This window comes from Zootoca vivipara, chromosome Z2, assembly GCF_965207765.1.
Source record: "Zootoca vivipara chromosome Z2, rZooViv2.hap1.1, whole genome shotgun sequence".
Taxonomy (NCBI): domain Eukaryota; kingdom Metazoa; phylum Chordata; class Lepidosauria; order Squamata; family Lacertidae; genus Zootoca; species Zootoca vivipara.
In genome coordinates this window covers 3,382,846-3,398,841 of record NC_142585.1, presented here as the reverse complement: position 1 = coordinate 3,398,841, position 15,996 = coordinate 3,382,846, and the positions used below count along the sequence as shown (strand labels likewise).

At 46.4% G+C, this 15,996-nt stretch overlaps 1 protein-coding gene across 9 annotated transcripts in view; it reads left to right on the top strand.

The window, feature by feature from the left end:
- The window catches only part of MBNL3 (muscleblind like splicing regulator 3), a 135,712-nt gene that overhangs the window by 109,405 nt on the left and 10,311 nt on the right, over positions 1–15,996 (top strand). For 5 of the 9 annotated variants that reach the window (XM_060270474.2, XM_060270469.2, XM_088665202.1 and 2 more), the window contains 4 exons: positions 4,320–4,470; positions 8,078–8,113; positions 12,355–12,449; positions 15,613–15,686. In XM_060270474.2, coding sequence (XP_060126457.1) covers positions 4,320–4,470; positions 8,078–8,113; positions 12,355–12,449; positions 15,613–15,669 — 339 coding nt within the window. In that variant the 3' untranslated portion in view covers positions 15,670–15,686. The remainder of the gene's footprint in view (positions 1–4,319; positions 4,471–8,077; positions 8,114–12,354; positions 12,450–15,612; positions 15,687–15,996) is intronic. The other 4 variants (XM_088665201.1, XM_035102023.3, XM_088665203.1 and 1 more) reach the window with 2 other exon arrangements.

Below are 15,996 nucleotides of genomic sequence, written 5' to 3'. Positions count from 1 at the left end.
GACTGAGCTATTCAAGCAATTATATTTGTGTGGACTGAGGAGCAAGCTCTGAGGCTGGCCTTTATAGGGGGGCTGGGATTGATCCTTTTGTGTCAGCTGATGGACTGCTCCAGGGCTGGTAACACAGCCGAGGTGACGCCCTCAAGCCTCAGAGCTCTGTCTGCCAGTCTTGCAGTAGGAATTGCACTAGTGGTTCAAGAATTAAAGTACTGCTTGGAGCTTGACTGCTGAAGGTCCTGTTTTCAGATGCACATACACAAGGCCATGCAAAACCTGATGTAGAAGTGCTCCAGTCACATGGCCAAATTCATTCTCCAGGCCTCCACTTATCTCCATGCTGCACCTTAGCTATGACAGTGGAGGCCTGGAGAATGAAGCTGTGGTTTTTCACAGGGTCGGATGGTTATCTAAGAACCCAATAAACCAGCCCGTGCTTGCCTAACCCAAACTGGGCAAGTGCTGTACTGAGAGCTGTGGGCAGAGCATATGGTCCCTCTGATATGTAGTCTCCCATGGTCTTTCAAAACTGAAGTGAAACCTGTTTCTGAAACTGTCAAGTTTGCCATTTGCACTCCCCTGCATTTCCATTCATGATATCTTCTAGACTGTTCTTCCCCCTTTTGTTTTGCACTTGGTGCATAGACTTAAAGGTACCAGTGTTAGGAGGAGAGGGGGTAAGGGCAGAGCCAGCCCACCAATGAGGTAGGGTGTAGCACAGGCATCCCCAAACTGCGGCCCTCCAGATGTTTTGGCCTACAACTCCCATGATCCCTAGCTAAGAGGACCAGTGGTCAGGGATGATGGGAATTGTAGTACAAAACATCTGGAGGGCCGAAGTTTGGGGATGCCTCAGGCCACAGAAGTGCAAGAGGTGGTGTCCCACTTGCCCCACCACTTCCACCACTGGTGGAATGACCCGAAACCGGATGGGCTGCCCTGGGAGAGGGAGAGTCCTTGTTTGGAATTTTCTGCATAGTTGCCTCATTCTGAAAAGGATATTGTAGCATAGAAAAAAGTTCGAGAATGGCCATGCAAAATGACCAAAGGGATAGAGTGACACACCCTCCCCCCCCTCCCGAAGAAAGCTTGCATTGTTCAGGACTTTATAGTTCAGATAAAAAGGTAAGTGAGAGGTGGCATGCTAGAAGGTATTAATATTATGTGTGGCAAGGAGAAAGTTTGTCTTTCTTTCTCATAAGACTGGAACTGGTGGACATCCAATGAAGCCAAATGATGGAAGATTCAGGACAGATAAAATAAAGTTCTTCTTTGCACAGAGAATAGTTAAAGTGTGGAACTCGCTCCCACAGGAGGCAGTGATGGCCACCAGCCTGGATGGCTTTAAAAGAGGATTAGGCACATTTGCAGAGGATACATTATCAATGGCTACCAGCCACAATAGCTATGATCTGCCTCCAGAGCCGGAGGCAGTACTGCATCTGAATGCCAGTTGCTGGAAACCACTGGAGGGCAAAGTGTTCTTGTGCTCAGACCCTGCTGGTGAATTTCCCACAGGCATCTGGTTGGCCAGTGTGAGAACAGGATGCTGGACTAGATGGGCCATTGTCCTCATCCAGCAGGCCCTTCTTATAGTCTTCACTTATGTCTGTGTTTGCTCACCCTTTTCATCCAAAGGGCATTCATAGCTTGCCTGTAAAATACAGACAGACCAGCAAGGGAAAGGAAATTCTAGGTACCTGTACCTGATGCTAAAGGTTCTCATACTGTAGTGTTTTTTGCTGAGCCTTTCCTAATCAGGAATGCACAGTGTGGTTCTGTTGCAGTGATGTGGGGCCTGTGGTCCTTTGGATGGCATTGGACCCCCAACTCCCATAATCCCAACCCAACATATCCAATAGTCAAGGCATCATGGGAGCTTATGGTCAATTAACATTTGGAGGGTCATGTGTTACACATCACCAGGCGACTCAGAGAGTAATGGGTACATGGTTGCAGGTGCTCAGGTGCACTGGGTCAAGCCACTTGATGACTCTCATGCCATCTCTGGAAACCATGTACCCTACTTAGAAAGAGAGCCCCCCCCCATGAGAACTTGGCTCAGTATTTTTCCCACAAGCCCAGAAGACTGCAGGGGGATTTAATCGAAAATCTTGAGTGAGGGACGCGGGTGGTGCTGTGGATTAAACCACTGAGCCTAAGTCAGCGGTTCGAATCCCCACAACGGGTGAGCTCCCGTTGCTCGGTCCCAGCTCCTACCAACTTAGCAGTTCGAAAGAACGTCAAAGTGCAAGTAGATAAATAGGTACCACTCCGGCGGGAAAGTAAACGGTGTTTCCGTGTGCTGCTCTGGTTCGCCAGAAGCGGCTTAGTCATGCTGGCCACATGACCCGGAAGCTGTACGCTGGCTCCCTCGGCCAGTAAAGCGAGATGAGTGCCGCAACCCCAGAGTCGGTCACGACTGGACCTAATGGTCAGGGGTCCCTTTACCTTTACCTGAGTGAGGTTGGGTGAGTAAGGAGTTAACTGTGCAACAGTAGTTAATGGTTAAGAAAAGCTGGCACTTCCTTAAACCTTTCCCCTATGTCTCCCAATTGTTGAGGCGTGTTCTTTGGGGATGAGCAACAGGCAGGGCAATATACCACACGAAAATTTGAAAGCTTTGCCCTGCAACCTTTGAATCTGATGGTGAAACAGGTTTGACTGACTTGGAAGCACCTTGATGTGGCAGGTCTAAAAGAAACAATTTGCTTGTAAGAAAGAGGTGGCCAGTTAACGGGGGGGGGGGACACAAAACAATTTGCCTTTATGTGAAATTAATCATATTTCATGGTCCACTGAAATCACACACTAACGCACATGACAGCAACAGAAAACTAAGGGATCCAGTTAGCAATAGGGTCTGGCAGCCTCAATTCGCAACCCTGTTTGGTTAGGCCTGGTGTTTTGTACACACCCATTGGTGCAACAACTGACACACCCCAACAGCCTATCCCTCATTCTGCCCAATAAAAGTGGTAGGCAATTCTAGCAGTTTTGCTGCTTTGCCCTTGCAAACATTTCCTAGTTTCTCTGCAGTGCCAGAAGCCCGGGCAGCTGAAATAAAAGTTTACCGTAATCTGTATTGTTTGTTTCCTTACTAAAAATTCAAGCCTAACATTTCTCAAGAGCTCGGGGAAGGTAGTGATCTACTATGCATTTGCAAAATTTGCTTAACATCATGAAAACAGCTAAACCCCCTACACACTCCAGCTTAGTGGAACTCCTCCCCAAATTCCTCCCTAAAATTTATCCAAACCAGAATTCTTTTTATCCTCTTATCCTCATGTTGGGGACATTTGAGTCCTTGTATAATAACAGTTGTGGAGTAACTTCAGAGCTTTATCAGATGTGAAGTCATCTGAGGGGTGGGAAATAATTTTCCTATATTCATGCCAGATAGGATCAGAAACACAGTTTTCCCTATTCTTTTTGAGTTGGGTATCCAAATGCACACACAGTTAGCACATCATGTCAGGAACCCAAAATAGGCATAGGGAACAGGACTGATGCTTATACATGTAAACTTTAGCTAACCCTAGCACAGCTAGCATTTCAGTTTACATGATGCTTATGCTAATCTTCTCTGTGTTTTTTTAATAGCTGTTTTGCCTTCCTCCCTCCCTTCCTTTCTTAGTTGCTAATTTTGTTTTGGGTTTTCCCCCTATGCTTGTTGCCTGCAACTGCCTTCTGAGTCTTCCTCTGACCATGATAAAATTATTCCTGATTTACCACCGCTCCCTGTGTCCCTATATATATATATATATATATATATATATATATATATATATATATATATATATGATGTTCTTCCTTTGCACACAGTCCTACTTTGAGTATAAACCAATTTCAAACTTGCTTAGCTGTCAGGCATACCCAGTGCCAAATTATTGGGGGTAGTGAGAGGTGCCGATAATTTCTTTTGTTGGTTCTTTACCTGAGCTGCAGCAGCAAAGCTTCCTCTGAAACCTGCTTCAAGTTTGAGGTGTAGATGTGCCCTTCAAAGCACTCACTCCCCCCACTGTTTTGTTTTTGTTTTTAATTCATTGGCACAATTTCACTTTCCCCACTAACTGCATAGCCTGTGAAGTTGTGACGATGATGATGATGATGATGATGATGAAGATGACGATTATCTCATTGGAGTCTGCTTGACTTATTCCCCCACCTTAGCTTTTTGATCCAACACAGTTGCAGGTGATTTGCAGAGTGCACAGCATGTCTTGTTTGATCATTGCTTTGTCTAAAATTTCTTCTCTTCTCTTTTTTCCCCCTTCCCCCAATTTCCCACCACATTTGGTTCCCTCCATTTCCTTCTGCAGGCGTTGCCACCCGGTGCTCTTCAACCTTTACCAAAGAGGCCAGCGCTTGAAAAAAACAATGGTGCCACCACAGTCTTTAACCCAAGTGTTTTCCATTACCAACAGGCCCTCGCAAACATGCAATTGCAACAGCCAACATTTATCCCTACAGGTAAGTTGTCTGGGTCTCTTACCTCCCACTACCCTGCCCTTGCTTCCATGGGAGGGAAAATGCTACATTTAGAGGCACTTGTGAGACACCTTCTCTCGCCATTCCTGCACCCTGATCTGCCCTTGCTCTTGGAGCGTGGATGGATCTGTATAACTTCGCAAACGTGGCTTTTGCTGTTTGCCGAGCAGGTTGCTTTGCCTATAATGAGCTGTGCTGGCACAACGCCCTGTGCCCCCCCCCCCCCGCCTCCCAATTGCACCAGCACAGCCTCCAATTTGCTGATCTGCACAGGTGTTGCATGGCAACAGGTGCAGATTCCCCTAAGGAGTTCAGATGCTGAGTTCACAAGGAGGAGGTGGACGATGTGTTGTCGCAAAGGGATATGGAACAGCTAGGGCTCCATCTCTCTCTTGTTAGCTTGCCGAGGCATAAGAGAGTCTTTGGAGGCTGAAGAGTGGCTCCCAGTGATCAAGCAGTGAGCCTTGTTTTGAAAGGATTGGTGCTGGAACTATCTCTTTGCAAAACCATTGGACTTAAAAAAAGGGAAAGAATTGCAATTGCACCCAGGAGCATCTAGCTTTTTAAAAATGCCACTACAATAACAACGATGCCTTCTATACAGTGGTACCTCGGTTTATGAACACAATTGGTTCCGGAAGTCTGTTCATAAACTGAAGCGTTCATAAACTGAAGCGAACTTTCCCATTGAAAGTAATGGAAAGTGGATTAATCTGTTCCAGACGGTCCGCGGAGTACTTAAACTGAAGCGTTCATAAATTGAAGCGAACTTTCCCATTGAAAGTAATGGAAAGTGGATTAATCCGTTCCAGACAGGTCCGCGGAGTACTCAACCTGAAGCGTACTTAGCCCGAAGCATGGGTGTAATTGGTTCCGGAAGTCTGTTCATAAACTGAAGCGTTCATAAACTGAAGCGAACTTTCCCATTGAAAGTAATGGAAAGTGAATTAATCCGTTCCAGATGGGTCCGCGTCATTCGTAAACCGAAAATTCATAAACTGAGGTGTTCGTAAACCGAGGTTCCACTGTAAAGCTTAAGATGCTAAAATGTGCTGTTGTGCTTTTTACGAAGCCCGTTCCTAAGAGTCTGGCAGAAGATATATTTACTAACCTTTTTATTGGGGGGTGGGGGGCAGGTTGTCTTCCAATCCTGGTAGATGCTGGTTTTTTTAATATATATTTATCTCTTTTCTGTCCCTTCACTGATTTAAAAGCTAGAGCAATCACCTTCTATTTCCTTCGCAGGGCCTATAAAAACAAATGCCGAAATTCTGCCCCCGCCCCAATATTTTCTTTGATTCTTCCTTCTTCTTTCTCCCTTCATGTTTCCACAAAATTAACCAAGAGCCAATAACTGGATTCTTGGGCAGTTACCAGTGTGTGTCTGCTTAGAAGTGTATCTTGGCCACAATCCGGGATTCCAGGACCTCAGTCTTGGCCTCTATTTAAAAAGATAGAAGACCTTCCAAACAGGATTTGAAGTATGAGTAACAGAAAGAATTAGAACTGACTGTAACATTGTTGTGATATAAGAGATAGAAGACAGGGTGCAGCAAAAGGGGAGAAAATAAGATAACAATAGAAAACGGGATGGGAAGTCAGAAAAACAGAAAACAAAATTATGTATTGAAGAGTATGTGGGTTTTTTTTTGTTTTTTTCCTTGAAATTTAACAAAAAATATTTTAAAACTTAAAAAATTAAAATGAAAGAAGACAGTTCTAAACAATTGCTGAGAGAGCCCTGATGCTCTCTTTCAGCCCTAAGGACTAACAGATATAACAAAAGCATAAAGGAGTTCTGCTGGCTTTGGGTTCAGAAACGGTTATTCACAAAAGTGCAGGAGGAAAACCAGGTCCTTCTGCTTGATTACAAATGTAGGGAGCTGCCATTTATTGAGTCCAGACCAGTGGCCAATCTAAGTCAGTATTGTCTGCACTGACTGGCAGCAGCTGTCCAGAATTTAAAGCAAGGACTCTCTTTCAGCCCTACTTAGAGATGCTGGAGATTGAATTTAGGACCTTCTACATCCCAAGTTGGGATGCGGGTGGCACTGTGGGTTAAACCACAGAGCCTAGGGCTTGCTGATCAGAAGGTCAGCAGTTCGAATCCCTGCAACGGGGTGAGCTCCCGTTGCTCAGTCCCAGCTCCTGTCAACCTAGCAGTTCGAAAGCACATCAAAGTGCAAGTAGATAAATAGGTACCGCTCCAGCGGGAAGGTAAATGGTGTTTATGTTTACTGCTCTGGTTTGCCAGACGCGGCTTAGTCATGCTGTCCACATAACCTGGGAGCTATACGCCGGCTCCCTTGGCCAATAACACGAGATGAGCGCCGCAACCCCAGAGTCGGTCACGACTGGACCTAATGGTCTGGGGTTCCTTTACCTTTACATCCCAAGTAGGTGCTCTGCCCATAGAAGCTACAAGGACAGATGAGCCTCCCATTCCCATTTTATGAGTTTATGCCGTGTTCTCTTTGACCCCAAAACTATTAGGCTTGCCTGCTCATTTTCCCATAGGATAGGAGTGGGTAACCTTTTTCTGCCTGTGTGTGGGCTACATAACCTTCTGAGGGCACATGTCCATGGTGGGCGGGGCCAGAGGCAAAATGGGCAGGGCAATGAATGCACATTTTACCTCTACTGACACAATGCTTTCTGTGGGAAGCAGTGTCCTTCACAAAGTCACACGCACAAGCATGCCCTGGAAAGGAAGTGGGCCAGATTGGGATAGCTCAGTCGGTAGAGCATGAGGTTCTTAATCTCAGGGTTGTGGGTTCGAGCCTCATGTTGAACAAAAGATTCCTGCATTGCAGGGGGTTGGACTAGATGTTCCTTATGGTGCCTACCAACTTCACAGATCTGATCAGTTACAGTGTGATCCATGATCTTACTGGTTTATTTATTGAATTTCTATCCCACCCTTCTTTCTGAAGGAACCTAGAGTAGCAAATGAATCCACAGCTGTCATCATTGGTTGATGCTTTTTAAAACTGTTTTAAAACAATTAAAACATTCTAAAAAACAGCTAGAGTCTAAAAACAGTTTCAGTTAAAACCATCCTAAAAACCGTTACAACTGAAAACATTATCTCATCCAGTGATCTCAGGGTTGCCAGGAACAGTATATTTCAGCCACCAAGTGCCTGGGTAAGAAGGACACTTTCAAATTCCTCCTGGAAGTCATTAATGAGAGAGACAGGTGCACCTTACCAGGGAGGGCATCACACTACCAGGAAACCACCACTGAAAAGGCCAGTTGGACAGTCCCAGTGGCAGCACCAACAAGAAGGCCTTGAGAGGAGCTCTGGGTGTGCAAGTTTGAAACTCATCCAAGCACAGTTGGCTGTCAGGAATTCAAGGATTGTTCAGATTTGCCTTGATCTTGTAAAGGCTGAACTACAAGATCTGGTTCAGTCACGGTGAATCTTTAGTTTTGCATTTGTGTTGGCAGTAGATGCCACAGTAGCAGCAACAGAGGATAATCTCCTTTTACTTTTAGAGAGAGTTTTTGTATGTTAACACGTTAACTGCTTCACTAATGAAATGTCCCTTCTGTTCATCTTTCCACGCTTCACTGCATGGGTGCGCAGGGTCTGTGCTGTGCATGACTCCCACAGCAAGCGTTGGTAGGTCTTTCTCCACAAACTTAAACTTTTGCTAAGCTGAATGAGGCCATTGTGATCCACTGTCTCACTTGGGGGAGGGAGGAGCGGGAAGCATGGTGTGACACCATGCCATGTGTCATGATCTGCTGTTGTCTTAAAGGCTGAAATGGTCATACCCCTTTTCATGTCCATGCAGTGTGGCAAATTCAATGACTAATAAGTAGGGCAGAGTCGAAACCAGTGTCGAAAAGCACCTCCCTCTTCCTTTTTGGCAGTGCCCACAAAAATGCCAGCCTAACCTTTTATGTTGCCCTAGAGCCAGTGTGGTGTAGTGGTTAAGAGTGGTAGACTCGTAATCTGAGGAACTGGGTTTGTGTCCCTGCTCCTCCACATGCAACTGCTGGGTGACCTTGGAGTAGTCACACTTCTCTGAAGTCTCTCAGCCCCACTCACCTCACAGAGTGTTTGTTGTGGGGGAGGAAGGGAAAGGAGACTGTGAGCCGCTTTGAGACTCCTTAGGGTAGTGATAAAGCGGGATATCAAATCCAAACTCCTCCTCCTCCTATTCTTCTTCTTCTTCTTCTTCTTCTTCTTCTTCTTCTTCTTCTTCTTCTTCTTCTTCTTCTTCTTCTTCTTCTTCTTCTTCTTCTTCTTCTTCTTCCTCTTCTTCTTCTTCTTCTTCTCCTTCTTCTTCTCCTTCTCCTTCTCCTTCTCCTTCTCCTTCTCCTTCTCTTGCTGTCTCTCCCAATTGGCTGAATCCACCCTCAGTGATATCATTTCATAGCCAAATTGGATTGGCAGCATGGCAGCATGATGTTGTCTGGTTCACCTGGTGATTCCTGATTGGCACCATTCTGTTTCTTGTGTGATCCATGGTTGGCTGGGACTTAATCCACAAAGCAAGAAGTAGATTGTTGGGGGGATCCTGCCAAATGGTAGCAGGTAAAAGGAAACAATGGCAGTAGACATCAAATGGGGATATTCTCCTAGCTAAGATGTTATTCAGAGAATATTTCTATTTCCCTGAAAGCACCATTTTCAACCTAAAAAACTGAAATGGGAGACTGTTTGGCAAAATGCTTTTAATGAACCAACCTGAACAGGATTGAATGATTGAAAGCTTAATCGATCAACTACCAGACAATTTGACAAAGCCCTTTTTAATAAGCCAACTTGAATAGGGTCAGTTCTTAGCATCCATGCTGGTTCTGTGACAAAGGCAATAGATTAACCTCCCCCCCCCTCCTCCTCTGTGTTGTCTTTTGAGTCAAATGACACATCAGTGCCACATTTCCTGGGCTGAAAGGGGAGCCTGTTATTGGCTCACAAATACTTCTTTTAAACGCATGCAACTTTTAAAACTCTTCTTGACTATCTTAGGAAGGGGAGAAAGGAGCCAGGTGAGGGGACGGGTGGATTGTGCTGATATGGCCTTTAAAAAGTAGATTATTGATCTTACAACCAGCATTCAGTGATTAGTAAATCCATAGCTGCCAAGTTTTCCCTTTTCTCGCGAGGAAGCCTATTCAGCATAAGGGAAAATCCCTTAAAAAAAGGGATAACTTGGCAGCTATGGTAAATCTGATGCTCTTTTTTTCCTTTTAATGTTGTTGCTTTATGAAATGGCATTTTATGGGACTCATAATGTTGCATTTAGTTCCCCCCCCCCCCGCTTTAGCTGGCATTTTGTACATCTCTTTTGCTGAGGAAGTGTTTAGCTATTAAGGTAGGATAGGAATGTTTAAAATAAGTAATGAATTGCATACGAAGACTGTCGGTGGGTGGGGATTCATTTGATTAAATGCTCCTCCTCACATACACAGGAGCATAGGGTTGTATTCAATGTTTGCCCTGTTCAGAATGGATCCATTGAAATTACCAGTCATGGCTAATTTGGGTCCATTCATTTCAGTTGTTCTACTCCCGAGTAAAACTTAGTTGGGCACAAGCCGTAGGAACCAGCCTTGCCCTGAGTCACACCATTAGTCCATCCAGCTCAGTAAGGCTCTACACTGACTGGCAGCAGCTTTCTGAGATTTCAGGAAGGGGTTCTTTCTCAGCCCCACATGGAAATGGAACCTGTGACCTTCTACATGCAAGGCAAAGGGCTCTGCCATGGAGTTACAGCGCTTGTTCTTTCATCTGTAGAGCTCAGTGATAGAACACCTGTTTTGCATGCAGAAGGTCCCAGGTTCCATCCCTGGCATCTTTGTGTAGGGCTGGATATATTCCTGGTCAGACCCAGTCAGCACAGACAATGCTGAGCTGAATAGACTAATGGTCTGACTCTCTCTTTAAGGCAGCTTGATTCATATAGGGAAGGAACAGTTTCTAGCCTGTGCCCTGACATGACACACTACTTTTCTTAATAACAACAACAGTTTTATTATTTGTAACCCCACACACACACACCTATCTGACTGGGTTGCCCCAGCCATTCTGGCTCACTTCCAGCATAATAAAAACACATCAAACAATCAAACATTTAAAACTTCCCGATATAGGGCTGCCGTCACATGCAAAATTGTATAGTTCTTTATCTTTTTGATAGCTGATGGGAGGCTGTTCCACAGGAAGGACGCCACTGCCAAGAATCCTCTCTGCCTGGTTCCCTTTAACTTCACTTCTTGCAGTGAGGGAATTACCACAAGGCCCTCAGAGCTGAGCGATGAGGGTGGAGACATTCCTTCATGTATACAGGGCAGGGACTTGGGGGAGCCATGTGACACCATTCCTTCTTCAGCCTAAAGTGATGCATTCCAGACTCATGTTCAGGTCCTCCATGAGAAATGACCAAGGGTGTCTAGAGCTTGCAATGTTTTAGGTCAGCAAGGTCCTATTTTATCCTACACACAACTTGCTTTAAATTTGAAGTACCTGTCCTATGTCCTCAGGGCAGGGCAGGGCAGGGCAGGGCAGGTTAAAAAATAATAATGCCTACACTGAACCCTCTTTATTTGAAAGCCATCCCAAACATGCTGTGTTCTCCCCTGAAAAAGCAGGCATGTCTGTGCAAGAGAGACCAGTTCTGAGGGCCTTATCCCTTGCAACTGCAAGCTTATAAACCCTGCAGGGGATTTTATCAGGATGCTTCTTTTCCTGTTTCTGACTGAGGCTGCATACCCACCATACATTTAAAGCACATTCTCAGTCCTCCAAAAGTCCTGGGGGTTGTAGTTAGTTAAGCACTAAACTACATTTTCCAGGATTCTTCCTGGGAGGGAGCAGAGAATGTGTTCCAAAGGTGCTTTAAGTAGTATGTGTTATGTCCACAGCCCAGAGCATACTCCTCACCACTTGGCTATTCGTACTCCTTTTCCAAAGACCACATTCTCCAAAATCCCAGAGCCCTGCGGTCTATTTAAGGTCCTTAAAGTGGGTCGCAGGCCCACCCCCTTCTTTCTAGCTCCCATGTTATTTCTGCTTTTCTGGAGGTGTTAATAATGTCACAGAAACAGTTCTCCCTTCACCCCTCCTCCACTCCTTTCGAAGGACTCAGGCAGACAAAACGGGGTGAAATAGCACCCACAAGATCCTTGTCACAGAACTAGCAGCTGTGCCCAGTTGGCATCAAAGGAAAGGGGAGGGTGCTTGTTGCGCTTGGCAGCCATTACATGCAGAGGGATGGCGACTGCAACATGCCCCTGAGCGGTAGCATCTTGTACAAGCACTTCCTCAGAAGTGAGCTGTGTAACTTTTCAGATTCACAAAAATGGGGGTGGGGGACAGCAACCTTTCAAAGCAGGGGAGGGCTATCATGGCACCCACAAGAGCAGCCTGGTGTGGCTCATATCGAGTGCCCCTTCACCAGCCACAGCCTCTAAAATCAGGGGTGGGGGTGGGGTCCTGTTTGGCAGTCTGCTCTCCTTCCACTGATCTCTGGAAACTTGCCAAGCCCCACACCCACCCAGAGTCTTATACATCATTGTTCTGCTTATAAATGTTTACTAAGTGTTGAGAATATTTTGGTTTTTTCCTAATTGCAGTTGTAATTGGCTTTTCCCCTCCCCTCTTTTTTCTCTTTCTTGTTTTTATTTTTCAACCTTCCCTCCCCCTTTCCCCCATTGCCATATTTGCTTTGCACCGTGGTTGCATGCTGGGTCCTGCCCTCCCCTGATGTATCCTCTCATGATGTCACCCTGGCTTGTCCCTGTGACCCCCGCGGGGCACGCCTCCTCCCCGCCCTGCCGCACGTCACCATGGTTGCACCAAATGCTCTGCCCTCCTGTTATGTCACTTCCATGGCTTCCTCCTGAACAAAGTTCCCATGATGCACGGTGCTACGCCCACCACTGTTTCTGCAGCAACATCACCTGCCACCAGCGTTCCTTTCGCTGCAACTGCTACAGCCAATCAGGTTTGGCCCTTTCAAATAGCTTTGTTTTGCAATGTTCAGGTATTGTGCAGGAGCCACACCCACGTGGGACAGAGTGACTTTTTCACAGTTTAGGGGGTTAGGAGTGGGGCAAGGCACCATCATCCTTGTTAACTGTTTGCCCAGCACCCGCCTGCCGAGGCCGTTCATGTGGAGTCATGTGCAGTTACAACAGTTAACAGCTGTCATATTAAAGGTCTCCTGGGAGGAGTGTGGGGGTGTGTGTGTGTGCTCTTTTTCACATGACCACAGGTGCAAATGTAGAGACTTCTAGCATGAGTAGCACCCCCATGATAAGGGGTTGTTTTTTTTTTTGGTTGCTCAGGCATTTTATTATGCAAAGTTGATCTGATGTTTGTGTCTATATTTTGATAATTTTATGCAACCATCCCAACAGCTTGACCTCACCCCCAGAGATGCACTCCTTCATTGTCTCCCAACGCAGACAGATGCCTACTGTTTTTAAAGCCTGGTTTCATTTATTTTTTAAAAAAAAATACATAATTTTTACCATTTTTGGTAAACCACTTAGAGATATTATTATTTTATTAAGCAGTATTTAATTCTTGTTAAATGAATGGAATTAAACAAGCAGTTCTACAGAAATGCCCACATAGAGCATTCATTTTGTGAGGAGTGTTGTCAGTGGCATCTCTGTAGCAGACATGCCATTAGAAGTATTTAAATCCCCCCTCCTTCTGTCATCCTCAGTTGTGGGCAAGAGGTCACCATCCAATGGAATATGAAGTTCTTGGTGAATGGGTGATGTGGGTGGGTGTGGTTCTAGAAGTAGGAGTTTGGTGGAGTGGGTGAGAAGGACCCTGCTTCTGACAGGGAGAAGCACTTGAAGAATAGAAGCATTCCCTGCCTGATCATCCGAGCCGTGCTGGGAAATTGCATTGGGCTACAATGTGGGGTTTGTTTGTTTTTAATCTTTGATAGATTCATTTATGTCTCTTCTGCTTTGTGTTCTGAAACAGAAGTATCACATCAAGGGTGTCTTCTTTGAAGTGTTTCTGCCCAGATAGCAAGGAGAAATAAAAACAGAACTATTCCTTTTAAAAAATAATCCTATATAATAATGTCCATGTTGTCCCTGCGTCCAGATGTCCCGTGTGTCCCTGGGTCACTGCGCATGTGCCCCAGGGATACAGGGATTGGACAGCAGAGACTGCGCGCGCGCACTCTCCCCCCACTCTGCCTCCTCCAACCGCCGCTCCCGCCGGGGTGGAGGCCGGCGAAGGCCTCCTCACAACCCTCCCTGGCCGTGAGGAGCGGCGGTTGGAGGAGGCGGGGGGGAGAGTGCGCGCGTCCTTCCTGTCGGCGGCTGGGGGAGAGGAAGGAAGGAGGAGAAAGCGCCGCTTTCTCCTCCTCCGTTCCTGTCCCCCTGCCGCCGACAGCAAGGACGGGTCCCAGGGTTCGGAGAAGCGCTGCGCAAGCGCTTCTCCGAACCCTGGGATGTCTGCTTCCTGTCGGCGGCTGCGGGAGAGGAACGGAGAAGGAGAAAGCAGCGCTTTCTCCTCCTCCGTTCCTGTCCCCCTGCCGCCGACAGCAAGGACGGGTCCCAGGGTTCGGAGAAGCGCTGCGCAAGCGCTTCTCCGAACCCTGGGATATCTGCTTCCTGTCGGCGGCTGCGGGAGAGGAACGGAGAAGGAAAAAGCAGCGCTTTCTCCTCCTCCGTTCCTGTCCCCCTGCCGCCGATAGCAAGGACAGGTCCCAGGGTTCGGAGAAGCGCTGCGCAAGCGCTTCTCCGAACCCCAGGATTCTAGCGCCCGTTATTGAACGGGCTGAAAACCACTAGTAATAAATAATGGCTTTGAATGGTAAAAAGTGGTTGCTTATTCCACTCACCCATCCCAACCATTAATATATATTGGGTCAGCAGGAAGTTCCATCTTTCTTCTTCTAATATATATAATCTGAAATAACTTTGGGGCATTTAGGTGCAACCATCTTTTTGCTTCATAAGGAAATGGAGAAAGAATTGCACTCAAAACCATAAATGTTCCAGATCCTGCTTCAGAAATTCAGAATGCTTTGCATAAATTCATTTTTTTTATAAAAGATCTAGGGAAAGGTTTGATGCAGATGCAGTCCTTGTATGCATGACAACAATAACACTGGTTATATACTCAATGCATCACAAATGTCACATTTGGAATTTGCTGTAGCAAGTTCCCTCTTCGCCCCCTTTGTTATGGGGTGCCAGTAACCACACTGAGCCTCTAGCCACAAATTGACACAGTACAGTACAGTCTTACAGTAGTGGACGGACATTTTAAGCATGCTAATGCTTAAAATATGTTATTATGCTCTTTTTTTATTCTGGAAAGCATTCCTATGGATAGAAACTCTGCAACATTTTTTTTAAAAAAACACCTTTTCGGTGATTAACCAAGCCAAATAATGTGGGTTGTTCAATTCTCTAACTGCAGACATATACCCATGTCATAAAGTCCACGGCCATGACCTCTCAAAATTAAGTGATTGAGTGGATATATAGACATTGGCACCTTTTTGATAGATGCCAGAGAAGAAAATAATTTATCCATCATTTTATCCACTGAGTCATCCTAGACCAGGGGTCCCCAGACTTTCTGCGCGGCGGGCCGGTGCCCGCCGCGCCGACAGCGCGGTGGGCCGGAGGGCAGGGGAGTGCGCGCGCAGCGGGCCGGAGGGCGGGGGAGTGCGCGCCCGTGCGCATGCGCACACGCACACGGGCGGGAAAAAATCGCCAAAAATCGCTTGTGCGCATGCGTATGGGCCTCCCCCGACCCGGAAGTGCACCAGAAATGACCTCTTCCGGGTCGGGAGAGGCCCATACGCATGCGCACAAAGGATTTTCGGCGATTTTTTGCCGATTTTTTAGATCGTCGCTGCGCCGCGCGCCGTGAGAGCGGGCGGCGGCAGCGGGCAGCGGGAGTCGTCGCGGGCCGGATTGGAAGGCCGATTGGGCCGCATCCGGCCCGGGAGCCGTAGTTTGGGGACCCCTGTCCTAGACATTATCAGGGATTAGGGGTCGTGTTTATCAACTCCCCAAACCAATTGTACTTTTTTCCTTTAAACTGACTGAGTTGTGAACAGACAGGGTGAGTATCAAGGAAATATTTTAACAGGAAATCTTCCTTTCCATTTTTCATTGCAGATATCCCAGTTATCAGTAGATGAGCTAAACAGCAGCATGTTTGTGTCACAAATGTAGAAGCAAACAAGGGAAAAGTAAGTTCATCTGAAGTTCTTCCTTCAACCATGGCACACTGGCATCTCACACCAGAGTCATTCCTGTAGACTGAGAACCAGATCTGCGCATTCGGAAGAATCGCATGGCTCAGCCTTCCTTGGACTGAGACCCATTTCAGTTTTATTCTTTTATTTTTATTTTATTTTATTTCTATGCCACCCATCTCACTGGGTTGCCCCAGACACTCTAGGTGGCTTGCAATAGATATAAAAACACAATAAAGCATCAAACATTAAATCACACCAATGGTCCATCTAGCTCAGTACTGTTTACACTGACTGGCAGTTC